The sequence below is a fragment of the Oryctolagus cuniculus genome, chromosome 7 (assembly GCF_964237555.1).
Source record: "Oryctolagus cuniculus chromosome 7, mOryCun1.1, whole genome shotgun sequence".
Taxonomy (NCBI): domain Eukaryota; kingdom Metazoa; phylum Chordata; class Mammalia; order Lagomorpha; family Leporidae; genus Oryctolagus; species Oryctolagus cuniculus.
In genome coordinates this window covers 145,931,388-145,957,581 of record NC_091438.1, presented here as the reverse complement: position 1 = coordinate 145,957,581, position 26,194 = coordinate 145,931,388, and the positions used below count along the sequence as shown (strand labels likewise).

The 26,194-nt window shown below is 57.0% G+C and overlaps 2 protein-coding genes across 6 annotated transcripts in view; one reads left to right on the top strand and one right to left on the bottom strand.

Annotated features, from left to right (window-relative positions):
* Nucleotides 1–19,908, bottom strand: part of LOC100342463 (RH-like protein) — a 39,630-nt gene extending 19,722 nt beyond the window's left edge. The window contains exons 1-3 of one of the 2 annotated variants that reach the window (XM_051856661.2): nucleotides 19,786–19,908; nucleotides 3,719–3,905; nucleotides 414–564 (exon numbers count right to left, since the gene is read on the bottom strand). In XM_051856661.2, the coding sequence (XP_051712621.2) occupies nucleotides 414–564; nucleotides 3,719–3,885 (318 nt within the window). In that variant the 5' untranslated portion in view covers nucleotides 3,886–3,905; nucleotides 19,786–19,908. Of the gene's footprint in view, nucleotides 1–413; nucleotides 565–3,718; nucleotides 3,906–15,593; nucleotides 15,774–19,785 lie in introns of those variants that run through there. The other variant, XM_002715970.5, reaches the window with a different exon arrangement.
* Nucleotides 19,909–22,071: 2,163 nt separating this feature from the next.
* Nucleotides 22,072–26,194, top strand: part of MACO1 (macoilin 1) — a 77,546-nt gene continuing 73,423 nt past the window's right edge. For 2 of the 4 annotated variants that reach the window (XM_070079065.1, XM_051856658.2), the window contains exon 1: nucleotides 22,072–22,244. In XM_070079065.1, coding sequence (XP_069935166.1) covers nucleotides 22,165–22,244 — 80 coding nt within the window. In that variant the 5' untranslated portion in view covers nucleotides 22,072–22,164. Of the gene's footprint in view, nucleotides 22,245–24,750; nucleotides 24,875–26,194 lie in introns of those variants that run through there. The other 2 variants (XM_070079064.1, XM_070079063.1) reach the window with 2 other exon arrangements.

Below are 26,194 nucleotides of genomic sequence, written 5' to 3'. Positions count from 1 at the left end.
CGGCGCGAGCCCTGCGCGCCTTTCTGCTCGCCCATCGGCCACCCGCAGCCCCGGGGCTGGGGTTAAGGCGGCGGGGAAGCTGCGAGTGGCCGCCTCTCGCGGAGACATCACTCGCGCAGCTGCTGCCGCACACTGGGAGACCTTGGCAGTGCGCCTCGCTGGGACCCGTGCGCGCGAGGCCGCGGACGCGCACGCGCCCGGGAAGAGCACAGTTCTACGCCTTCCTACGTTGGGAGTCGAAGGCAGGCGGAATCCGAGTCTACACACGCGGCTTCGACCTTACTTGCGTAATCCCACGCCTGACGCCACGCGGTGGGCGAAGCCTCCCGCAGGGGCGCCGCAGCCAAGCCGGCTCCCCGCGTCCCGCTCCCCTCTCCAGGGCCCCTGGCCCTCCCCACAGCGCCGGTACTCACGTTCAGGACCCTCCTGTCGAGCATCCTTAACGTGCTGAAGGCCGTCACCTCCACCAGCGACATCACCAGCAGCTGCACGAGGCTGGCCTTGCCCAGGACGGCGCCCGCAGAGATCAGCACGGACGTGGCGCTCATGGCGGCCGGCGGAAGGCTGCGGGGCGAGGAGAGAGAGAGGGGCGCTCACGCATTCGCTCCCGCAGCCGGCCCCCTGCCTGCCGCTTTTCAGCTCCGCGAGGACGCATCAGGGAACAAGGCAAGGTTTCCACCCACGGCGGGGCTCCCTCTTGCCCTCAGTCCAGGACAGGGAGCAACGCGCACTGGTCAGTGCCCAGGTCGCAGGGCCCGCTCCTGGGAGCCCGCACGCTGGGGCGTCTGCTCTGCAGGCACCACCCGCAGAGACTCAGTAGGGGGCGCGCCCTGCGGCTCCGTCTCGGCGCGCTGCACCTCCGCGTGGGAGGGCGCTGGGAAGCTGGTGGAGCCTGGCGCCCCTGCTCTGCCGCCCAGGCCGCTGCTCAGCCTGGCGGAGCCTGTGCAGTGAGCATGGGCAGCGCCCGTGTCCCGTGGGAGTGCGGCGGGACCAGAAGCAAGCGCCCTAGCTCCTGCATGCCTGGCGGGAATTCACTGAGGATGGAAGCCGCACTTCCAGGGAATCCGTCGCTCGCGCCTTCCTGCTCTCGAGGCCGGGCGCGCCTTCCTGCTCTCGAGGCCGGGCTTACCGGAGGAGGCGCAGCTTCTGTCTTCAAAGTGCTCTGTGATTCAGCGGGGAGGATAGTCCTCCACACCATGGACTAAGCAAACCTGCAGTGTCACAGCGCTGCGGGTTCGCTGGAAGGAGAGAGCATGCTCATCCTGGAGGGCTTCCTGGAGGAAGTGGCACAGCCCACGCACAGTCCACTGTCGCCTGAACACCTTGCTCTGAGACCCTCTCTGCTCCGCTGCAGCGAAGGGTGATGCGGCTGTGACCACAGCCCACAAGGAGATGATTTAGTCCACATTAGGGTGTTATTCCATCATAGTGAGCTGCAAAACGATGTCACTTTGCTGCGTGTCAGCCCCATTTTACAGAAGAGATCATCGAGGTGAGAGGCCACCAAGGCGAGAAGAAGGCAGGTTTTTGGCCACAGCCGCACAGCCATGAGGTTCAGACCTTGGTGGTCTGGGCGCAGCTGCCCCAGCGTCAGCTGCAGACACAGCGCCCTGTTGACGGCCCCAAGGTTCCAGAAGGAGGTTGGACAAGGGCACGGGGTCCCCTGGGGACCAGGCGTGATTTCCAATGTGGGAGCTCATCACCCCTGGGCAGAGTGTGCCTTGTAAGGGAGTATCCACTCGTCCACAAAGGCTGATGCAGGAGAGTGTGTGCCGGCCTCAGGGGCCAGGGTCGCTGGGGAGCCGTGGAGACGGTCAAGTACACTGGTTGGCAGAGTGGCCTCAGGGGTGGGCCACTGGGGCTGGGACTCTGGCTCAACCACTCCTGGCTGTGTGACCTCAGGCAGATGCCCTAACCACTCTGTGCTCAGTGCCTTTGTAAGGTGCAGGCAATCCCTTTGGAGCTGTCATGAGGGCAAAGCGCGCTGAGATGTGTGCCAGGTGCAGTAAGCGGGTCGGCTGTGGCTAGCGTGTTCCGGGGAGAGTCCCCTGGGCCTTTCAAAATGCAGCAGGAAAATTCATGTTTTGTTCCCCTAGTCGTTCACTGAGTTCTTCTGGGAGGAAAACAAAGGCAGGCAAAGCTGAGAAACAGGGCCCGGCCCTGGAGGGTCGGCCGAGGCGGGACCCGAGCAGCGCCGAGGCGGGACCCGAGCAGCGCCGAGGCGGGACCCGAGCAGCGCCGAGGCGGGACCCGAGCAGCGCCGAGGCGGGACCCGAGTAGCGTCGAGGCGGGTGGCACTCGTTCCGCGGACTCCCGGGAGGCCGGCCAGCGCCCTGCCCAGCAGGAGGAAGCCCACTGTTCTGCTCTGGGAAGCCAGTTCCAGCAGGGCCCCGGCCACGGGAAGCAGCCCCCGAGGGGTGCCGGTGGGGCTGGGCCCTCCGGCTGCAGGTGGCCCCTTCCTGTCTTCCTGGATCGAGTCAAGAGCCAGCAGGTCCCTGCAGGTGTCCCAGGGGGCTTCTTGCTCCAACTGCCAAGGCACAGAGGCTGCAGGCGTGTGTGCTGCTCAGCCCAGGCAGCAGAGACACCGGGCTAGGGTCACCCCTGCCACAGCTCCCCCAGGGTGCCTTTGTCACTTCCCAGGTGGAGCCCTGGGAGGGGTGGGGGGATCCAGTAATGCCCTTTAACAAGGGAAAGCATGGAGAGCTGTCGTTTGCTTCCAGGGCCAACGGGGAGCTGGTGAGACCGCTTCAGGACACAGCCACTCTGGAAGGGTTTCAGCTACGGAAAAACGGAAGCCACGGCCACCACTTAGCTGTGTGAGCCCAGGCAAGTGCCTTCCGTCTCTGAGCTTCCATTCCCTTACCTGTATGCCAGGTGAGCTCCCTACCTGGGAGGATGAAAGAAACACAACAGGATTTGTGGAGTGTCGGCACAGGGCCTGGCCCACGGACAGCAGTGCGCGGACGGCTCAGCAGGGGCCAAGAGGGGCGGCTGGCGGGGCCTCCGGAGGCCCCCAGGCGCCCGGGACGCCTCAGATGGGGTTCTCCACCATCTGGGCAGGGCCGCGATGCAGAGTTGGATAAGACAAAAAACAAGCAGTGAGGAAAAACTTCACCGCGTTCCTCCTGTCAGGGGCCAACGCCTTTGTTAAAAGGATGTCACTTGATGTGTGCGCAAATTCCATGCGTCCCCATGTGCCCATCGGCCAGGCTGGCAGCCGTGATGGTCCCTTCTGCTGGTTCTCAGCACTGGCCTCCCCCACCGGAGCAGATGAAAGGCCACAGAAGGGAAGCAACGGGGGCGGGGGCGGTGGGGGCTAGCGCTTGTCCGCCAGCATCCGCGGGCCCAGCATCCTTCCTAAGAGAGGCTGTCTCTTTGGGTGTGGTCTCTCTTTGTCTAATATGTTTTTCTTGATTTTTCCATGAACCTACATTGATGGCATAACGTCACAAAATCATAATTGAGAATCAAAGCAGGGAGGCCCCCCTGGGAGGACTGTCACCCTCCCCTGGGCCCTGACCGGTGACCTCAGTGAAGAGGGCTGTCAGACAGAATGCAGGATCAGCTCCACTTACAGGCCAGGTGACCTATGCGTAGTCTTTTGTCTAAGTCTATCCCAACTGTAGCACCACATTGTTGGCAGCTCTTCTAGAACTTTCCCTCTTGGCTCTCCTATCCCCTCAAATACCCAAAAGCAATTGGGCCATCTTACGGTTACCTGGACAGTTTGATGGACACCTTCCCATGGAAGGGTTGGTTCAGGAAACCATCAAGCAGGACTGCCCACTGCACGCCCACGGCCAGCAGGAAGAGGTTGAAGGCCACGCTGCTCCAGCCGTGTCTTCGCAGAGATGAGGTGAGGAAGCCCAAGCCGAGGGCCGCCATGACCGAGAGGTCCTGGACCACTGCACGGGGAGGAGAAGGCGGGAGGAGGGAGGGCCGTGAGCCAAGAGTTGCACAGAATGGCTGCTGGAAGGGGCCATTCCAGATCCTTCCATGGCCTTTTTTCTGATTGCAGTGCAGGGTGGAGGTGAGGAATGTGGGAGCTGGCGCCCTGGGGAAGTGCGTCCGCCAAGGGCCGGCTCACACCGGGAGCCCGGGAACTGTAGGCCTCTTCTCGTCTGTAAACAATGCCATGAGCTTGGGGAGCCCTCGGGGCTGGTGCTGGGCACAGAGTGGCCACTCAGGAGCGGTCCCTGCTGCTGCTGTTCTGGGACATCGGGCTCAGCCCCCTGGTCCCGCACGGCCCAGACACTCAGTGACCTGGCCCGGGTCACACGGCAAGGAGCAAGCAGAGGTGGGCCCAGGGCTCCCGCAGGCACCATCTGGATCCCAGAGTGGAGGACTGAGGCTAAGGGGGGCCCAGGAGCAGGGCGGAGCATCTGGAAGCAGTGTGATCAGAGCTTGTTTCCCAGAGCCGTTCCAGGGAAGCTCATCTTGCCACGTTGCATACAGGGGGGGCCTGACCTCCACCAACCAGGGCAGGGCAAACCTGCCTGGGTGAGAGCTGCCTGAGCAGGAAGGCCCCGCCCCCGTCTCCATCCTGGGTGCTCCTCCAACCCTTGCTGCAAAAGCCCTGGCGCCTGCTGGGTGGGGAGGCGGCTTCTTTGGGGGACAGCGCCTTCTTTGGGGGACAGCGCCTTCTTTGGGGGACAGCGACTTCCTGCCGTCTCCTGCACATGTCGTCCTCTGAGCAATTCCCACTTGAGACTGCCTGTTTGGTGACACCCCAGGCAGACAGACCCCCGGCGGGGCTGCCTTCACCACCTGCTGCCAGGGCCCTGGGGTGGGGGTGGAGGAGCAGGCAGCATTATACACCAGGCCCACCAGGGGGCCCTCACCTTTCCTGGCCCCAGAGCAGAGGTAAACCGAGGCAGGTAGGTGGACGGGCAGACGGAGCTGCTGGCAAGGAGAGGACCAGCAGAAGGGAAACAGGAGCGCTCGGGTTGAATCCGGCTTTGAAAGACGGTCAGCAGGGGACAGCATTGAGCCTATCCGGTGAAGCCGCCATCTGCAGTGCCGGTTTGAGTCCCGGCTTCTCCACTTCCAATCCAGCTCCCTGCGAATGGCCTGGGAAAGCAGTGGAAGATGACCCAAGTGCTTGGCCCCCTGCACCCACGTGGGAGACCTGGATGAAACTCCTGGCCAAGCCCCGGCTGTTGTGGCCTTTGGGGGAGAGAACCAGCAGATAGATCTCTCTACCTCTGTGTATGTGTGTAACTCTGCCTTTCAAATAAATAAAATAAATCTTAAAAAAAAAAAAAAAAAAAGGGCCGGCGCCGCGGCTCACTAGGCTAATCCTCCGCCTTGCGGCGCCGGCACACCGGGTTCTAGTCCCGGTCGGGGTGCCGGATTCTGTCCCGGTTGCTCCTCTTCCAGGCCAGCCCTCTGCTGTGGCCAGGGAGTGCAGAGGAGGATGGCCCAAGTGCTTGGGCCCTGCACCCGCATGGGAGACCAGGAAAAGCACCTGGCTCCTGGCTCCTGCCATCGGATCAGCGCGGTGCGCCAGCCACAGCGTGCCGGCCGCAGCGGCCATTGGAGGGTGAACCAACGGCAAAGGAAGACCTTTCTCTCTGTCTCTCTCTCTCACTGTCCACTCTGCCTGTCAAAAAAAAAAAATAATAATAAAAAATAAATAAAAAAAAAAAGAGGGGCCGATGCTGTGGCCTAGTGGGTTGGGCTGCCCCCTGCAGCACCGGCATCCCATGGGGCAGTTCGAGTCCTGGCTGCTCCACTTCTGAGCCAGCTCCCAGCAATTGCTTGGGTCCCTGTACCCACGTGGAAGACCCGGATGGAGCTCCTGGCTCCTGGCTTTGGTCTGGCCCAGCCCTGACTGTTGTAGCCATTTGGGGAGTGAACCAGCGGATGGAAGATCTCTCTCTCTGCTTTTCCCTCTCTGTAACTCTTTCAAATAAATAAATAAAAATCTTTAAAAAAAAAAAAAAGAAAAGAAAAAGAAAAAGAAAGGAAAGGTGTTCAGCAGTCTGGGCTTCAGACCTCCACAAAGTTGGGTTCGGGTCAGAGCTGGGGCACTTCCTAGCTGTGTGACCTTGGTCTACTTCCTCAACCTCTCTGAGCCTCAGTAGCAGCCTGCATTTGTTCATCGTTCACCATGTGCCACCCTGGGTTGGTCACTTGGCGTAGACTCTCTTCCCACTCTCACAGCCACTCTTTGAGGTGAGTGCTGTTACTGTTACCATCCTACAGATATGAAAACTGAGGTACAGAGCATTCAGGAACTTGCCCCAGCCCATACAGCCAGGATTGAAACTCCCAAAACGTTCATGGAAATGGTATTATGGAAAAACGAGACATGGGTTTCAAATGTATTTGTACCAAGTTAAATGCATCTCTTAATCCCATTTTCCCATGAACTTTAAAGATTTACTTATTTGAAAGAGTTACAGAGGGGGAGAGGCAGAGGCAGAGAGAGAGAAGTCTTCTATCCACTGGTTCACGCCCCAAGTGGCTGCAACAGCTGGAGCTGAGCCGATCTGGAGCCAGGAGCTTCCTCCAGGTCTCCCATGTGGGTGCAGGGGTCCAAGGGCTTGGGCCATCTTCCACTGCTTTCCCAGGTCACAGCAGAGAGCCGGATTGGAAGTGCTGCAGCTGGGACATGAACCAGTGACCATATGAGATGCCAGTGCTGCAGGTGGCAGTTTTTACCCGCTATGCCACCACGCCAGCCCCCCAGGAACTTTTACAAGTGCCTTCATGTCTGCTCTCTTCCCGGTCCCATCTGCTAGATGGGAAAATTGCTGTCCCCACCAGGGTGCCAGAATCAAATGCGTGGAGTTGCTCAGGATAGGAACAACTATTTTGCAATAAACACCAACTATTTTTACACATGTATAGACGCCAAAGATGGATCTGGAAGGATTTTTATTTTCTTCCCCATGGATATTATCTCTGGATGTGGGAGATTTCTTTACTTTTGCTGTTGGTGTTTAAAGTTTCAGCAGGCCGGCGCCGTGGCTCACTAGGCTAATCCTCCGCCTTGCGGCACTGGCACACCGGGTTCTAGTCCCGGTCGGGGTGCCGGATTCTGTCCCGGTTGCCCCTCTTCCAGGCCAGCTCTCTGCTGTGGCCCGGGAGTGCAGTGGAGGATGGCCCAAACCCTTGGGCCCTGCACCCCATGGGAGACCAGGAGAAGTACCCGGCTCCTGCCATCGGATCAGCGCGGTGTGCTGGCCGCAGCGCACCAGCCGCGGCGGCCATAGGAGGGTGAACCAATGGCTAAAGGAAGACCTTTTTCTCTGTCTCTCTCTCACTGTCCACTCTGCCTGTCAAAATAATAATAATAATAAAATAAAGTTTCAGCAGCCAGCACAGACAGTAAACAACTTTAGCAAAGAAGGAGGGGGAGGAGGGAGAGGGTGGGCCTGCGCTGTGGTGCAGCAGGGAAAGCCACTGCCTGCGACTCCAGCTTCCCATGTGGGCACCAGTTCAAGTCCCAGCTGCTCCACTTCTGCTCCAGCTCCCTGATAATGTGCCTGGGAAAGCAGCAGCAGATGGCCCAAGTGCCTGGGAGACCTGGATGAAGCTCCTAGTGCCTGGCCCAGCGCTGGCCACTGTGGCCATCTGGGGAGTGAACCAGTAAATGGAAGATCTCTCCCTCTCTCTCTCTGTTAACTCTGACTTTCAAATAAAACAAATTGGAAGGAGAGGAGGAAGGAAGGAAAGGAAACACCGCAGGGGCTTCGAGTTCTGACAGACCCCGGCGCTATGGTTTTCTATTACACTAAACTTTATTAAATTGCTAACTGGCGGCCATTTTTGACTTAACACCAATGTTAGTGTGCTTCTCGCCCATAGCCCTGGGCCCTCGCTTGTGGTGCACATTGTTTACTTTCCTTGTCAGCTACATAAAGGCAATCATTGCCTACCGCAGAGCTCAGCCAGTGCCTGGCTCACGGACAGCGCTCGGGGGGTGCCCGGTGGTGACTCCCCTTCAGCACGGGACCAGCACGGGACCAGCACGGCTCCTGCCCCACCTCCTGCACCAGCACTGCTGGCCACAAGGCAGCTCTTATGAGCCCTCCGGGGTCTTGGAAGCTCCTCTGATTGACACAAGCTGTTCTAGTCCACGCCTGCTGAAAACACCACGCACCTGGGGGCTGGCCTATAAGACCAGGATATAGGAGGCCCCTGAGAACCCCGGGGAATCGTGGGATCTGGGCAGTGGGTGCAGAGCGGGCATCAAGTCTTTGCGCCTTCTCCAGTAAGCTCAAGGATTTTTCCATCTCCTCCTTGCATCCTTTTAGGAATGGAAGTGGGAGGGTGCTGTCTTCCCCAGGTGCCTCCTGGGATGGCTCAGAGCCCATGAGGAGCCAAGCAGGAAACAGGTGTATGAAGATGCACTGTGTGTGTGGGAGTGGTGAGGCCTGCGGCTAATAGCGACTTCATACCCAACTTGAGAGACTCAGATTCAGCCTACGGGATCTTAGGCGAGTGCCTTGACCTCTCTGGACCTCAATTTCCCTATCTGTAACTTGTAAGAGTTGGACTTGATACTTTCGAAGGCCCTTATATTCTGGAATATTCCAAGGAGAGGGTCAGTGGGAGGATGGGTGGAGGAGAGGCGTCAGATTAAGAGTAGAGGGGGACCATAGGATTCGAAGGTCAGAGGATCCAGGGTGTAGCTGCTGCCCCTGATCCCAGACAGGGGGGCCAGGGCCTTCCTCGTCGAGGGCCCGCACTGTCCATCGGAGGAACTGGGCCTCAGCCAGCAAGATGAAATGAGGCGGCAGTGTCCAGGAGCTGCTGGCAGAGCCCAGGCACCCCGACTGCTCAGCAAATACCATTTGGTTTCAGGCTCCCTGGCCCCTCACCCCCTGCATCCACCCACTTCCTATCCCCAAGACATCAGGGCCACAGCCCAGCTCAGGGACTCCCCATGGGCCTCAGTTCCCGCCTCCCAGAGCCTGCCCCGTCTGATAAGCTACAGGAGACAAAGGTGCTCAGGGTGATAAGAAGAGGATGCGCCTGCCCTGGGCCCCCAAGGACTGGGCTGGGGATGTCTCCTGGTCTAAGGCAGGCTCGGGCAAAATTCAGGAAAGCCCCATGACTTGCAGTAAGAAAGTCTAACCTGCAGTCCAGCACCCGAGGAGGTGATAATTAGCATCACTAGAGGGAACCCTGCACCCACCAGCCCTGTTCCAATGGCTCCCAGCCTAAACCCACAGCAACCTATGCAGTAGGTACAATTTATTATCCCCGATTTACAGACAGGAAAAGGCAGGCCCAGGTCACACAACTTGAAACGATGGCAGGAAGTTTTGAACCCTGACTACTGGGGTTTAACCACTGTGCCATCCTGCCTCCCCACACAGCACCCATGGTGTAATGGTGATGCCCACAGGCCTCTGAGTCAGATGGTCAAGGGTCAGGGCCTGGCTCTAGCTCTGTGTCCCAGCCTCCTAAGCTGTAAAAAGAGTAGGAAACGATGACACCTGCCCCGAAGACTGTGGGGAACACTGAGCTCACCGGAGCATGCAAATCCCTTTGCCCAGCATTGGATGCAGAGCGAGGTTTGGAAATGTCACCCTGTGCCCGTCCTTGTTAGCTGTGCGAATTTGGGCAAGACTGGGCTTTCTCCAGACCTGTCTGTCCACTTGCAAAGAGTTTGGATAACTGCAGTTTGATCTCCCGTGTCCATCCACACGGGCAGCTGCTCCCACCAGCTTGCAGCCCCCACCAGCCTCGAGCCCCCACCAGCCTCCAGCCCCCACCATGCTGCCACCCCCACCAGCCTGCAGCCCCCGCACCCTGCCGTGCCAACCCACAGTCTGCTCCCCTAGCCATTCTGGACTTGTGAACCCCTCTGTTCTTGCCCCTCTGTCTGCCCTGCAGAGACTTCAGCACCGATGGCTCTGAAGCCAATCCCACTTCCACCCCCCAGGCTCTGGCCTGCACCCCTACACTGCCTCCCTGCTACTGAGCAGGGAAGACGTCTGTGGCCCCAGGCTGGAGCCACGCATGGACTTTGCCTGTGTCTTATCCCACAGTCCCTACTTCCACACTCCCCCTCCCTTGGGAAGGGAACGAGATTTCCCAAAGGGACGGCCCAAGGCTGAGATGTGGCAGGTGTCGTCTCACAGCCCTTCTCCCTGCCTCTGAGAGGTACAGGGAGAGCTGGTGGCACCCACAGCACAGGACTTAGGGTGGTGCCTCACTTTGGTAGCCCTAGGGCAGGCTCTGTGTGGCAGATTGTTTCAGTAATAGCCCCCAATGAATCATGCCTTCCAGTAGAGTCACTGGCTTTGGCCAATGGAATATTAGTAAACAAGCTACAATCAGAGGCTAGAAGAGCACCTTCATATTGGGCTTGCCCTCTCTCTGTGGGAGTCGGCTGCAGGAACCACAGTGCCCAGCGGCCAGCCAGCACCAACTGCAAACCCGAGAATGAGGCCCTCTGAACCCATCCCCCTCCAGCGAGATCCCTAAGGCAAACCCAACAGAAGAACCGCCCAGTTGAGCCCAGCCCAATTGCTGAACCCAGAGTCACCATCACAAATGAGTTAAAGAGCTGCTATTTTAAGTCACTGAGTCTGGGCGTGGTTGTTATGCAGCAATAGGGAACTGATACACTGTGTCGCCTGAGCTCCTCCTAGGCATCTCAACTCCACGCCCACAAGGACCACGCCCTTGCTCACTGAGCCCACACCTGCCCCTGCTCTGGGCCTCTCATCTCAGGGATTGGCACTGCCATTCTCCAGATTGCTACCCGTAGCCATCCTCCTCGCCACCCTCCTTTTCACCAAGAACGGCTGATGTTATCCCCTAAATATCTCTGGAACCTGAACTCCTTGCTTCTCTCCATTGCCCCTGCCCATTGACCTCCATCTCAAGTCCTCCAGCCCAATAGTCAGTAGAGCAAGGAGCACAAACTACAAGAAGCGTCCAACACAACCTAAAGAAGTTTCTAGAATATTAGCACTTCTAGCTTGATTTTTATTTAAAAAATAAGAAATTAGGGGCGGTGCAGTGGCGTAGCGGTTAAAGCCACCACTGGCAGTGCCGGCATCCCATATAGGCACCGGTTTGAGTCCCAGCTGCTCCACCTCTGATCCAGCTCTCTGCTATGGCCTGGGAGAGCAATGGAAGATGGCCCAAGTCCTTAGACCCCTGCACCCGTGTGGGAGACCTGGAAGAAGCTCCTGGCTCCTGGCTTCGGATAGGCGCAGCTCTGACCGTGGCAGCCAGTTAGGGAGTGAACCAGTGGATTCTCTCTCTACCTCTCCTTCTCTGTGTAACTCTGACTTTCAAATAAATAAATAAATAAATAAATAAATATTTTTTTAAAAATAAGAACTTAAAGACTATTAATAACAAAAACTAATACTGTCAGTCTTTATGTGTGTTAACTCTTTTAGTCCTTCCAGCACTTAGTGAGATAAATACTAGCGCCAAACGGCAGCAGTTGACCTGGAGGCGGGGAGAAGCTGAGCAGTTCGTCCACGTGCTCACGCTCACAGCTAACAGGGCGCGCAGGGAGCCTCCATCAGTCCGGCTCAGCGGTTCCCAAGCTTTCTTGTGCAGTCTCCACCCTCAGGTGGCCTAATCGGGAGGCCTGGACTAGAGCCTGGGACTCTGCCTTTCTAGTAACTGCCAGGGAACCTTGAGTGGGGAACTGCTGACCTAGGCCATCTGTCTCTCGAGGTGCCGCTGGAGACCCTGCGAGGTGTTCGATATTCACGTTAATCCAGAAGCCTCCCCACGCTGCTCCAAACACCAGGCAGCCCGAGGTCCCGTTGCTTTGGGGGCCCCTGGCAAGTACTTCTTCAGGCTGCAACTCATGGTAGAATTTATAAAAGTTACTTAGCCATTATGGAAACCTTTAAGTATACACTAAAGCAGAGAAGGTAGCACAATGACCCCCCGGACTCGTCTCCAACCTTTGCCAAATGCTTCACAGGGCCAATCTTGTTTTTTTGTTTCTTTGTTTAGTTTTTTTATCCTTTTCTCCCCCCTTTCATATTCCTGGCTTGAAGCAAACGCCAGCCCCCCCCCCCCCATTTCGGTAGGCTTCTCTAATAGACAGGGCCTTAGAAAATAGCCACTGTGCCTCTCCCACACCTAACCAAGTCCACAGTCATTCCTGTTCGTCCAGATAGTCACGTTCTAGTCAAGTTTTGTGGCTGTCTCCAACATTTCTTTTTAGATGTGGCAAGGTTGAACAATTTATTGTAGCTTATGCACTGGATTAAATTAAGTAGACTGCCTGATTCATTTATCAAGGTTGAACTCAACTCCCACAAAACAGACTAACGGCTTAAGCAACTCCTGCAAAGCAAACCCAGAGCAGAGGCAAAACTGACCCTGGAGGCGGCAAGTGCACAGAAAGTGAAGGGCACAGCCATGCGTCTCAGTGGGCAAGCTCCATGTCAGTCACGTTCAAGGTTAAAAAAGCATCAGTCAGGGGCCTGCACTGTGGCGCAGTGGGTTGAAGCCCTGGCCCAAGGTGCAGGCATTCCATGTGGGCTCCAGTTCTAGTCCCGGCCGCTCCTCTTCCGATCCAGCTCTCTGCTGTGGCCTGGGAAAGTGGTGGAGGATGGTCCGTGTCCTTGGGTCCCTGCACCCATGTGGGAGACCCGGAGGAGGCTCCTGGCTCCTGGCTTTGGATTGGCGCAGCTCTAGCCATCGCAGCCATCTGGGGAGTGAACCAGAGGATGGAAGCCCTCTCTCTCTGTCTCTACCTCTCTCTATAACTCTGTCTTTCAAGTAAATAAAATAAATATTTTTTAAAAAAAGCATCAGTCCGCGGGCTGGCACTGTGGCGCACTGGGTTAAGGTGCCAGCCCCAGTACTGACATCCCATATGGGTGCTGGTTCGAGTCCTGGCTGCTCTTCTTCCGATCCAGCTCTCTGCTGTGACCTGGGAAAGCAGTGGAGGATGGTCAAGTCCTCAGGTCTCTGAGCCCACGTGGGAGACCTGGAAGAAGCTCCTGTCTCCTGGCTTCGAATCAGCTCAGCTCTGGCCATTGCAGTCATTTGGGGAGTGGACTATTGCGGAATTTGGGGAATGGATCAGCGGAAGACCTCTTTCTCTCTGGCTCTACCTCTCTCTCTGTAACTCTGTCTTTCATATAAATAAAATAAATCTTTCCAAAAAAAAAAAAAAAAAAAGCATCTGTCCAGACACACCTGACAATGAGACGTCTGTATCGTCAGCAGCAACCGCAGACCTCACCCCGAGACTGCCTGGCGCCACTAGTGATGGGAAAAAATCTCTGTCATTTTGATCTCCTCGGAGTTTTCTGATTTGTGTGTACGCATTATCATGTACAAAGCACATCACTGCAGGGGCCGGCATGGAGGCACACCAGGTTAAGCCAACACTTGCGACACCAGCATCCCATTTCAGAGTGCCAGTTTGAGTCCTGGCTCCTCTGCTTCCGATCCAGCTCCCTGCTAACATGCCTGGGAGAGCATCAGAAGATGGCCCTAGTGCTTGGGCTCCTGCACCCACGTGGGAGACCCAGATGCTCTTCCTGGCTCCTGGCTTTAGCCTGGCCCAGCCCTGACCATTGCATCCATTTTGGGAGTGAATCTGGATGGAAGAGCTCTCTCTCTCTCTCTCTCTCTTTCTCTGTCATTTTTCCTTTCAAATAAGTAACTAAATCCTATGTATATGTATATGTATATGTATATGTATATGTATATGTATATGTCTGCGGTAGTCCTTGCGTGTAACCCAGAAATGTGCTGCGTGCACACTCAGCGCAGGTTGAAGTCCAGTGACTGATGCTAGGCTACAGCCCCCACACTGGCCTCGTGCCCTCTCTGCCCCTGCCCACATCACCTACACCAGCTCCAGAACAGCTTTCTTTATGACCCAAACTCAGTCCCTTAACTTCCTCTTGGGTCAGCAGAATGCAGGTCAAACTCAGCCCAACAGCCTGCTGTCCACTGGCCACTTTCCAAAGCTTTATACTCCGGTAACCCTGCTGCGTAAACCCCAGCCAGGCTCCTCCCAGTGTGCGTGCCCATGGCTGCTGCTGGCTTTCACTCCTATGGAGCCTTCGGGTCCTGGCTGAGCAGTCCCGGCCCTCCAGCATCATCGCCTCCCCTGCCTGAGCTGTAGGCCTCCGCTGTGCTTCCATATAGCGTGAGCTTCCAGTACACTTCGCACTGGTGAGCAGCACAGCGTCGGGCTGGGTTGCAATGGCGGCTCCTCCGCCTACTGGTTGTATGACCAGTGACTCAACTCTGCTTCGAGAAAGAGCCATGAGGCGTAACTGCTGAGTGCACAGAAGCCAGGGCCAGGAGGTCCAAATTCAAATCTGCCAGGCTATTGCCAGCTGAGGGACCTCAGGCAGATTGCTCAATGCCCACGTGCCCAGCTTCCTTGTAAGGAAAACAGAGATCAAAAGAGTAGCTACCTCATAGAGTTGTTGTGAGGGTTCCACAGAACGCGTGTAGAACAGTAGCTAGTGCACAGTAAGTGCCCAGCAAACATCAGCTGCAATGGTCATGCATCTGAACCCCACGTTGGACGCAATACGTGGTTGAATGGAGAAGTGCAAGAACGCAGGCATTGAACTATATTGGACTGGGATCAAAAGAATTAAAGGAAATTGAAATGGATTAAAAATGTGCCCATACCAGGAAAGCAGCAGCAGACGACCCCGGCACTGGACCTCCGCCACTCCTGTGGGAGACTCAGATGGAACTCCTGACCCCGGGCTTTGGTGTGGCCTGGGCCCTGATCATTGTAGCCATTTGGGGAGCGAGCCAGGGATGGAAGACCTTGATCTCTCCCCCACCCCCGCCTTTCAAATAAATTCATCTTTTAAAAGGCTTGTGCCCAGGTCTTGGCGCTGAGGCCAGGGGCTCCCTAAGTCCATCATGGCCCTCAGGGGCCTTCCCTTTGCTTCCAGGTGACCAGGCCATTAGCATCACTTAGGAACGAGCAAGCACTCAGCTATGCCCAACCTGGTTTCAGCCTTTTCCCACGGACGTCACGCAGTCTGCCCGTGACCACAGATGACGCAGCAGTGTACTGAGACGCCCGAGTCTTTGTGGAAGCCCAGTCTCACACTGTGGCCATGTGTCTGTTTCACAGTGTCCTCATCACAGTCTGGGGATATTTTTAGCTGCATATAACATCACCAGCAGCATTCTACAGCGCTCCCCCCCTCCCCATACGCTGGCTTTGCAGGCCCGATGCAGACTCCAGCCTCTGAGAAGGGGGCGGAGCCGGGTAACAGGCTACAGGTAGAGAAATGAGTAAGAGAGACCAAGAATGGCGACAAAAACCCCCAACAACAACCCACAATTCCTTGCTGCTAAGGAGAGTGAAGTTGGGGGGAGCACACAGAAGCACAGAATTACAAAGAACCACTGGCACAGGGAATTGGGGGAACGGGAAAAGGCCGCCCCTCCCTCTGCACTGACAGATGAAGGCAGGCTTCGCGGCAGAGGTGTGCCCAGGCTGCTCCTCAGGAGAGCATGCGTCGTTGGCTGGGTGAATCCCTTTCCGCGGGGATTTTTGTGGGAAGGAACACCCACGCCCCTGGGGAACCACAGACCTCGCTGGCCCCCAGCCCCTGCTATCTGCCTGCGTGCCCACTTCCCCAGGGGCCCCTCACCTTGGTAGGTCCCCAGGAGCTTCTTCTGATCCTTTGAGGAAGTGTCATAGGAAGTGAAAAAGAAGAAGATGAGGACGAGGGCGCCCTGCAGCATTAAGGCCCAGGGGGGCAGGCAGCCCCGGACAGAGCGCGGGTACTTCGAGCCCATGGTGCATCCGTCCGCGCTGGGCTCCACCAGCAGCAGGCATCCCCTCTCCCCACGCCCACTCGCGGGAGCGATAGGGGAGACACCCGCCAAGGGCCTTATCTCAGGCCGCAAGGCTGGCTCTGCAGGCCTGTCCGTCGAGTTAACACCAGCGTGCAGGGCCCGTGATCACGGCGGGAGGGGGTGCATTTTTCCCACATTCATTCATCCAACAAACATTTTCCATACGGTTCCTGCCAAGCTCACGGTGAAAGGGGGCACCCCCCCCCCTCGAACCCAAACATGATAACACTGTGTCACTTGGTCCTTCAGCTCATCCTCACCATGTCCGTGTAGGAAAGACAGCGAATGGGTCAGCACTCCTGCTTCACAAGTGGGGAAACTGAGGCTCACCGGGGTCTGTGCACCCGCAGGCTCCCGACAAGAATGAATTGATCAAGAGAGAACGGACGAATGAATGAATGAATGAATGCCAGCGAGGTACTCGAGAAGCCCCAGGGAGTCTGCAGACCAGACCCAGGAAGAGCTGCCCTCCAGGCTACAAGGCTGCAATGACTTATGTTTCAATCCGTATTTAAATCCCCTTTTTTCTAAGCATTTTTTAAAGGTAGGTGGGGGAAGAAAAAAATGGCTTGAATTCATTCAGTTCTGGAAAAATCCAGACGGGTCCTGGCCCAGCATCGGGCTGAAGATCCCCCCACCTCGGGCCGCCTCCATGCAGAGCATCCAGGACGCTGCCTGGGGCACGAGTGTCACTGACCTTTGCCGAAGGCCCCGTCTCTGCGTCCCCTCCCAAAGTGGTGACAGCCCCCGGCACAGGACTTGGGAGCCCGACATGGAGTTTTTTTTTAAAAAAGATTTATTTATTTATTTGAAAGGCAGAGTTACAGAGAGAAAGGAGGCAGAGAGAGAGAGAAAGAGAAAGAGTCTTCCATCTGCAGGTTCACTTCCCAGATGGTCCCTGCAAAGGCCAGTAGAGGGCCAGACCGAAACCAGGAGCCAGGAGCCAGGAGCTTCTTCCGTGTCTCCCACGTGGGTACAAGGGGCCCAAGCACTTGAGTCATCCTCTACTGCTTTCCCAGGCGCATTAGCAGGCAGCTGGACTGGAAATGGAGCAGCTGGGACTCGAACCGGTGCCCATATGGGGTGTTGGTATCACAGGCAGCGGCTTTACCCATTGTGTCATAATGCCACCCTCCCCCTGCCCCGCCATTTGTCACCTGAATGTTTGTTTATTGTCTGTCTTCTCTGCAGCGTCTGAGGGAGTTTTGGGTGCTGTGGTGCTCAGTCCATAGTAGGTGCTCAATAAATACCTGCTGGATGAATAACAGCCACCATTTCTGCAACGCCCAGCACCAGACAAGCATCCTGCACACATTACTTCATGTAACCTTCCCCCGAGCCTGTGGCCACAGGCATCATTGCCACTGTTTTACAAGGAGGAATCTGCTGCTCAGAGAGGTCATGCACGTCCCCAAGGTCACACAGCTAATAAAGGGCAGGGTGGGACCCGGGTGGGACCCAACCCAGACACCCACCTGTCAGTACAGCTTCTGCTGTTAACTGATTTGCCACCCTGCCTCCCAGGGTACTAATCAACCCTCAGTCAGTTTCCTTGTGGGTCGAACAAGATGACCTGACCTGCTTCCCTCGCAGGGTCACTGCAAACACAGAGCCCATCTGGCAACTGGTGTTACAGAAATGCAGGCGGGCAGGGGCTTCTGCGACTCTGGCTGGCAGCGTGAGGGCCCAGGCTTTCCCCAGGTGTGGCGAACCGAGCCAGGGAGCCCGCAGCTTGCGCAGGGCAATGCCTGCCAGGAAACTCGCGCGCTGAGCTGGATTTCACCCGGCCTTTTCTGCAAGACCAGGGCTCGGTGGGAACGCCCGCCACGACCTTCCGCCCTGAGCCAAGCAGGCAGGGAGCAGTGCGGTGGGCAGGTCCTCCCTCCCCTCCCTGAGACTCGTCCCCACCAAGGCATGATCTTGCTCTGCTCGGGGCACACCTGGCTAAAGCGTGGCTAAGCCGAGCCTTCATTCACTGAACACTCATGAGCCTGGGAGTCGGCCACCTGCACTCGACTCCTGGTTGTGCAATTAATTAGCTGGCAGGACCTCAGGGAAGGTGGTCAGGGTCTCAGGGCGTAACTTCTCATCTGTACAGCGTTACTCTCCCAGGGCTGTGACGCTAACACGAGGTTGTGCACTGAGCATAGTCCATGAACGTTAGCAATCATTATTACCACACAGGCCTGGCACACTGACTGCAGAAAACTCTGAAAATTCCAAGCTGCACACGGCTTCTGTCAAGTACCCGCGGTGCTCCATCCCGAATACCAGTGCTGCGTTTTGTGCGTGCATCCTTTCAGGGGTTTTCTGGCTTAGGCCTCGTTTGTTTCCCTGCAAACATGGGATGGTACAGCACAGGCCAGGACAGCTCCTCTACAACATTATATACGGCACAGTGGTTAGGAGTCCGGACTCTGGCAGCAGCCTGCTGGGGTTTGAGTCAGAGGTCTCTGTCACTCGGTGTCCTTGGCGGAATCCCCTGCCCACCCTGAGTCACGATCACCTGTGGCGATGATTCTAGCCCTGTGTCTCCCATGATAAGCAGGTCATGTTGGCTCCACTTCGTAGATGAGAAAACTGAGGCTCAGAGGGAACAAGGCCAATGACTGGGCCTCTCTCATCTGGAAGACGGTGTTGTCATAATCTCAAGCTCATAGGATGTTGTGAGCTTTAAAGCAAATGCATGGGACTCGGAGCAGGGACTGTGATCCGGGGTGCTCGCGGGCTTCCACAGCCAGGGTGTGCGGCAGCTTCCTTAACCAGCCCTCTTCGTAGGATAACTGTAGGGCTGTTTCCAAACCACCCGGATTGTGACTGGTGTAGGCCAGGAACAAAGCCCTCCTGCGATTGAGGGAACTGAAGCTGCGGACCGAGGTGGAACCCACATTTCCTTATTTGGAGAACAGGATGTGGTGATCTCCCTCCAGGCTGCTGAGTTGAGCTGAAGCCCAAGTGTCAATCCCAACCCCTGGCTCATCAGAAAGTCCCAGGAGCGGGGGACAAGCCTCAGTTCCTGTCTGGGCCCTGGCCTTTTGAAGGAGAGCTACTTACTTCCCTTCCTCGTCTTACTCGTCTGTAGAATGGCCAGTGCAGGTCTCCGCCGCCTCCTGACTGGAGTGGCAGGATGGGGAGCAGGGGGCTCTCCTCTTCCCCCTTAGAATCCCCGAGGGCCACGGCGGGGCTGAGCAGGGAGAGGCTGGTGCTTGGCTGCAGCCCAAAGGGCTTGGCCAGGCTGCGTAGGGAAAAGGCAGCTGGGACTGTGGGAGGGGAATAGAGGGCCATGGAGAAGGGCAGTTGCACTCTGGCCTGTTCTTGGGCTCCTGGCAAGAAGGCCATGCCCAGACAAGCGCCCGATCAACACCCCTAACATCCACAGCACGCGCCTGAGCCTCGAGGCTTGAACTTGCTCAGCTCACGCCTGGGCTCATTTGCTATACTCTGCCGACTGTGTGGCTTTGTTTTCTCTGAACCTCAGTTTTCTCATCTATAAAGTGGAGCCAATGTGACCTGTTTGAGCGGGAACACGGGGCTAGGATCATCTCCAGAGTTGATCTAGACCCGGGGGAGGCAGGTGATCCCACCGGGGACACCGTGGGTTGGTGTCGGGATCGGACGGCTCCTTCTCCGGGCCTCACTCAGACTGCACTTCCTCTGCTCCCAGCACCCAGCCCTCCGACCGCTCCGGGCCATTCCACGCCTCAGCCCTGTCAAGCTCTTATCTGATGACAGGCTAGACCCGGAGCTTCAGCAGTCTGGCACAGGTCCCCAGCGCCTTGCTCACCTGTCCTCTGGATCACTCACCTCTCCATTCCACAGGGTGCCAGGGCCCTGACCTGGACAGCAGGGGCATGGCAGGGAGTGGGAGACACCACGGAGGCGGGGGCGGGGGTCTCAGCCACTCTGGCCCTTGCAGTTATGCGCATGAGGGATACGCAGGACTGGGGTCCCCACAGGGTCTGGAGCCAGAACCTTACCACGTACCTGTCCTCCCTAGCGCATCCAGGCCTCCGGATAACTCGGGCCCCTCCTGCGTCTTCCTCCAGGAGCCAGTGTGACTCGGCAGCAGCTGTGCCTTCCTGCTGCTCCGAGCAGAGCATTCTGCCCGTATCCTTTCCCAGGGATGGGCTGGCCTTGGTGCAGCTCCAAGCTTGCAGAGTTTGCTATTCTTGACTACCCAACATTACCCTACCAACGTAGCAGAGTAGAAGCGAGGGCCAAGAAACAGGCCCAGCGTGAACAGCAGTTACTTACTGTTAGCTACTGTACACCTGGCTCAGGAAGCTCATTACCTTCCAAGCCTTCAAATCAACCCGGGGCGGGGCGGGGTGTGTGTGGGGGGGAGGCTCTGAGAGACTCAGGAACTTGCCCGATCTAGTTCAGTGGCCAAGCTGGAATTTCAACCCCGGTCTCAAAAAGCAGGACTCTTGCCATCTTTCTACAACGCATCTCCACAGGCAATGGATGCGGTTCCCAAGGACCTTTTGGTCCAGGCGGATGGCTGCACCTCAGCCAGGACACCCCATGCTAGACACAGCACCCGCAGAGACAAAGGCAGGAAGGAGGGAGACACAGCTGCAGGGGATTTAAGGACAGTGAGCAGGCCTGGGGCACTGGAAGAGGAGGGTAGGGCCGCACCCGACCGGCTCTGGACTCGGCACTAAAGAGAATGTGCTTTCTATTCCAGGCACTGGGCCACCTTTGAAGGTTTGTAAGGAGCAGAAAGGAACAGCTGGGATTCGGGTTCCTTCCGGGGTGGGTGCTGATACGGGGGTGACCATAAGGGAAAGAGGTCCACCGCGTCCATCTACTCCCCAGGAAGTTTGAAAAATGCCCTGGAAAATGAACTGCCCCCCCCCCCCCCCCCCCCGCTGGAAATCTGGTCAAGCCACGTGCTGGGATGCCCTGCAGTGACGGACGGGGCAAAACCGTGGAAAGACGCTGTGTACGCCGGAGAACAGGAGGCGGGACTTCACAGCCATTCGGCCCCTGTTCCCTGTGGTACAGTAATGTCATCCGTGGGGGAAGTGCGAGGAAGGGCAACGCAACGGGACGCCAGCAGCAGTCGTGCGGAGGCTGCGAGGCTCTCCGGCTCCTAGGCGGCATGTCCCCAGCTCCCTCTGCCAAGAATCCTGGCGGTCCTTTCTGATGGTTGCTCCGCCGTCCGTGCATGGCAGGGGCGTTAACGGGGAGAGACGCCAGTCGCCCAGCACAGCGCTACTACGGGTGGAGGGTCGCCGGCCCGGCGCCGCGGCCTCACAGGAGCCCAGCCAAGGCTCCGGTCCCCGCCCCGGGGCGGGCACGCCCCCAGTGACGAGGCGCGGCGACGGCGGCGGCGGCGGCGCCCTCACAGGTCCCGCGGACCCAACGCGGCCTGCGGACGTGGAAGCCCCGGCCGCGCCGCCCCGCACAGCCCGGCGGCCTCGCGCGACGTCGCGCGCCCCACGGCCACGCCCCCCGTGACGCAGCGCCCGGGGGCGGGAACCGCGGCGGCCCCGCCCCGCGCCTCCTGCGATTGGCCGCCGCGCTGTCACCACGTCGCGGGAAGCTGGCAGGGTGTGTGTCCGTGTGTGTGGGGTTTGCTTTGTCATTCGTACCCCCGCCGCGCGCTGACGCGGCCGAGCTGGCCGAGCGCTCCGGCGTGCGCAGCGAGGGCCCCGGCGCCGCTCCCGGGACGCTCCCTTACATAATGACGCAACGGGCTGAAGCACATGTCAGCGCAGAAACCCCACACGCCGCACGCCCGGGCTTCAGGATCCCATTGCTGGGCGAGAGCCCACTCTGCCCTTCGGCGCGGCGTGCTCTGAAATGGATTCTAACACAGTGACACACGCAACCCCAAAACCCTGAAGCGTATCTTCGCAACAACGCATAATATAGGATGTTATATTTATAGGGCCTATTTATAAGCCTCTATTTAACTCTTTTCTGATAGGCCCTTCAGCGGGTCCAGACACCATAACGATTGGCGCATTCTTCCGTCCTTCAAGGAGGCGGGTTCTAGAGTCCGTTTTGCTCCAGTGGGCCCTCGGATTGGCCATCGGCAGCCTACCGGCGTCTTCGATTGGTCCCGCGGGCCGTCCGTCGGGGCCGAGGAGGCGGGGCAGAAGGCTGGCTGGTGCTGGGCGGGCGGGCCCCGGAATTGTCATTTCTTTGTTTCCGAAGGCGGAGGAGGCTCTGAGCCCCCCCTCCTCGTGCCACCCCCTCCCCCCGGGTGCTGGCTCCATGTCTGTGTGACCGGCCCCAGGGGTAGAGTCCAGGCCCGACGCGGGGCGGGCCGGCGGCGGCGGCGGCGGCGGCGGCTGAGGCGAGAGGCGGCGGCGGCGGCGAGGGCGGCGCGGGCACCGGCCCCCCAGCGGGAGGATGAAGCGGCGGAACGCCGACTGCAGTAAGCTCCGCCGCCCCCTAAAGCGGAACCGGATCACCGAGGGCATCTACGGCAGGTGAGCGGCGGCGCCCCCTCCGCCGGGCGCGGGCCCCGCGTCCCCCGCCGCTCCGGAGGGGCCCCGGCCCCGTTATGTAACCCCGACTAGGCCGCACGCCCGCGCCGGGGGCTCTGCTGGCGAGCGCTGCCCCGGGAGCGGCCAGCCGGCCCGCCGGGGGTCCGCCCGGGGGGCGCGGGGCGTGGGGAGGGCGCGGCGGGCGCGGGCCGAGGAGCCGCCGCACCGCCGTTGGGGCGCCCGGGCCCGCCGGGGGGAGGGGCGGCGAGCCCCCTGCCCGCCCGGCGCAGCGCAGCCCCCGGCCCGCGCCGTCGGGCCCGGGGGGCCTCTCCGCGCTGGCCTGAGCCCGGACGCGCGTGGACCCTAGGCACGGGGGGTGCGGAGCTGGCGAAGTTGGGCAGCCCTGGCCCCTCGGCGCCCCTGGGTGGCGGCCACGCCGCCCCTTCTTTCGCCTTCTGTCTTATGGGACCTCAAACTTGGCACCCGGGGCTGACGCCCCGAAATCCTGCCCTGGGACTCAGTCTCCTGGTGAACAGTATTTTGACCATTCCGAGCAGATAGTCCCCTCGAACGGTTTCCGAGAGCTTTTCTCCAAAGTCTTTTTTTCCCCCGTCTCTTCTCCAAAAGGAAAGCAGTGTCCCTTTAAATAGAAATTGCACTCGGTCCTCCGAGGAGGACAACAGGTTCATGGGGCAGCGCAGGGACGTCGGTGGCTTCCCCAAGCCGACTTGGTGCGCGGCTGCTAATTTCTGGTCTGCTCACGGTGCGCGCTCTGAATGGGACGTGCCTGGCTGAGGAGGCGACTTCGGGGGAGAGGTGATGGGTGTGCAAAGGGGCCTTCTCGGCGTGGGGACATGCGCTTCGCCGAGTGCTGGGGGTGGGCCGCGGGGGCTCGGAGAAGTGTGTGCGGACGCGGGGGACCCCGGCTCGCCGTAACAGGACTGCCCGGCCCGGGCGTGCTGTTTGTTTACACGCGTGGGGTGTTTGCGCATGTGAACACTGGCGTTTTTCCGTTTTTAACTTTAGGTAAAAGCGTCAAGAAAAAGTGCAAAGGTCTTGGCTGTGCGCTCTGTTAGGGGCTGCAGCTCACGGGAGTCATTCATTCGCTCTGCCCTTGCGCACGCTGTGTGTGTGTCAGGCCCTGTGGTAGCCGCTGAGCAAATGACTGGGGAAAACACTCCAAGATCTGCGCTGAGTTAGCCACACCGATGTTTGCTCAGACCGAAACAGCAAAAGTATTTTTCCTGAAGACCTAATGGGTGGAAAGGAGGTCTCTGCAAGTTACACTATGTAGATAGATAGATAGATCTCCTTGGATAAAGAAAAGGGTTTCCCCACCCCCCTCAAAAAAGATTTTGAGCAATCAAACCGTTAATAGTGGCACAGGGACAGAAGAGTGTGCGGCAGAGTTGGTAGACTCAAGACTGCTGTGTGTGCACGGCGGCCATTCACGGGAACCCGAGATGATGTGCAAGTCCTGTGTTGTCCGTGTTTTCAACTTCTCTTTGTGCTTGAACAAATAGACTCAGTTTGCTACCTGTAGCATAGAAGCCACGTGCTCGAGCGGGGGGAAGCAGTGAACTCGCTGTCTAATCGAGGGCTGTTACTCTCCTGGTGGCTTTTGGAATGTGAGTCTTCCTACCCTAAGTTCACTATGCAAGTTGTTGAGGTCCATCTATGAAATTTTCAAAAACCAACAGTATTTCTGCCCTCAGCTCTATTTGCCCTCCTAAGCTTGGCCTTCTTTAAGTAAAATCTTGATGAAAAGACCAAAAAATATTTTACCTGTGTTTTCTGGTTGGAGCATCGTATATCACATGAACACGTCAATTTGCTTTTCTGCTTCTTAGTTCATATTATGGAGTATTGGACTAAAGAACAAGATCATGTATTTTTTTCCAATTCTGTTTTTAAGGAGATACTTAGAAAATTTCCATCTATTTCTTAGGCAAACAGAGTGAGTAGGCTAGTTATAAATTAGGATATTTGAAGATTCACGGATATCAAATTTCTGTTGATCATCACATTTAAGTCTGTCCTAAATTGTTTTTCACACCATCTAGGGCCCATTTTCTTCCTCAACATCTGGCCAATTTTAGTCTCATTAAACAGAGAGCTTTGTTGTTTTTCTGGTCCTGTGTTGACAGTTTTGATAAGCACTGTCTACTGTTTCGTAGCATAATCCTGGTGGACTTACCGTTTTCCGATTCTCAGTCTGTACAACTTTGTGAGCGCTGGCGTGGGAAGGAGGCAGCTGTGGAGCGGACAGCCCTGGACTGCAGGCTTCCGGAGGCCCGGGGTCAGACTCAGGATCCCAGCTCTGCCACTTGGGACGGGCAGGGCAGCCACAGCTTCGAGCCCCCGTTCTCACACCAGTTAAATGAGTTTTGAGGACTAAAGAAGATATGTACAGTTTGTGAAACTATGAATTATAGCTTGGTAAATATTACTAGGTTGTTGCTGTCACAGTTTTAACACTTGTGGTTTATTCTTTAAGGAGGCAGGAAAGACTGTAAGCATTGGTGCAGCCGTAAACTAAGAGATGAGCCATCGAAACAGGGTCAGTTGTTGCTTGCTGTTGCCTAAAAAAGTCCTGTTGCTCCATGGGCTCCAATCCAGCAACTGTTACTGAGGTGATTGTCAAATGATGTCATTCATTGTCAGTGTCACGGCTGTGTTGTTGGAATTCTCTTTCAGGGACAAGATACAAGGCAAATTAATTTTAGACATTTTATGTATATTTTAAAGATTATTTATTTTGAAAGAGTTACAGAGAGAGAGAGAGAGAGAAATAATCCGTCTGCTGATTCACTTCCCAGATGGCCACGGTGGCCAGCAGTGGTCCAGGCTGAAGCCAGGAGTTTCATCTGGGCCTCCCATATGGGTGGCAGGGGCCCAAACACTTGGACCATCTTTTGCTGCTTTTCCCAGGCCATCAGCAGGGAGCTGGGTTGGAAGTAGAGCAGCTGGGACATGGACCAGTGCTTTACCCGCTACGCCATAATACCAGCCCCATTAGACATTATGCTAGTGGTTTTTTTTTTTTTTAAAGATTTATTTATTTATTTGAAAGGCAGAGTTACACAGAGAGAGAAAAGGCAGAGAGAGAGAGAGATGTCTTCCATCTGCTGGTTCACTCCCCAATTGGCCGCAATGGCCAGAGCTGTGCCGATCTGAAGCCAGGAGCCTCTTCCAGGTCTCCCACATGGGTACAGGGGCCCAAGGACTTGGGCCATCTTCTGCTGCTTTCCCAGGCCATAGCAGAGAGCTGGATTGGAAGTGGAGCAGCTGGGTCTTAAACCAGCGCCCATATGGGATGCCAGCACTTCAAGCCAGGGTGTTAACTTGATGCCCTACAGTGCCAGCCCCTCATTATGTTAGTGTTATCTGCATGTAGATATATGCCCATCGTTCATAAATTGAAACCTGCTGTGGAAATATTATTCTAGTCAATTTAATAAGAGAAAGGAAGCAGGAATGGGGATTTTTAATATTATTGAAGGTTAAAATTCAGTGTAATTTTTTTTTTTAAGATTTATTTATTTGAAAGGCAAAGTTACAGAGAGGCAGAAACACAGAGAGAGAGGTTTTCTATCCGCTGGTTCACTCCCCAAATAGCCACAATGGCTGGAGCTGGACTGATTTGAAGCCAGGAGCCGGGAGCTTCTTCCAGATCGTCCTTGTGGGTGCAGGGGCCCAAGTATTCAGGCCATCTTCTACTGCTTTCTCAGGCCGTGGCAGAGAGCGGGATCTGGAAGTGGAGCAACCAGGACTCGAACCGGCGCCCATATGGGATGCTGGCACTGCAGGCAGTAGCTTTACCTACTATGTCACAGTGCCAGCCCCAATTCAGTGTCATTTTTTAAAAATCAGAGCCTAACACAGGGTAAGCAGTGAGTGTTGAATAAATGTTGAGTGAGTAAATTAATCAGTGAACATAAACTAGCCCATTC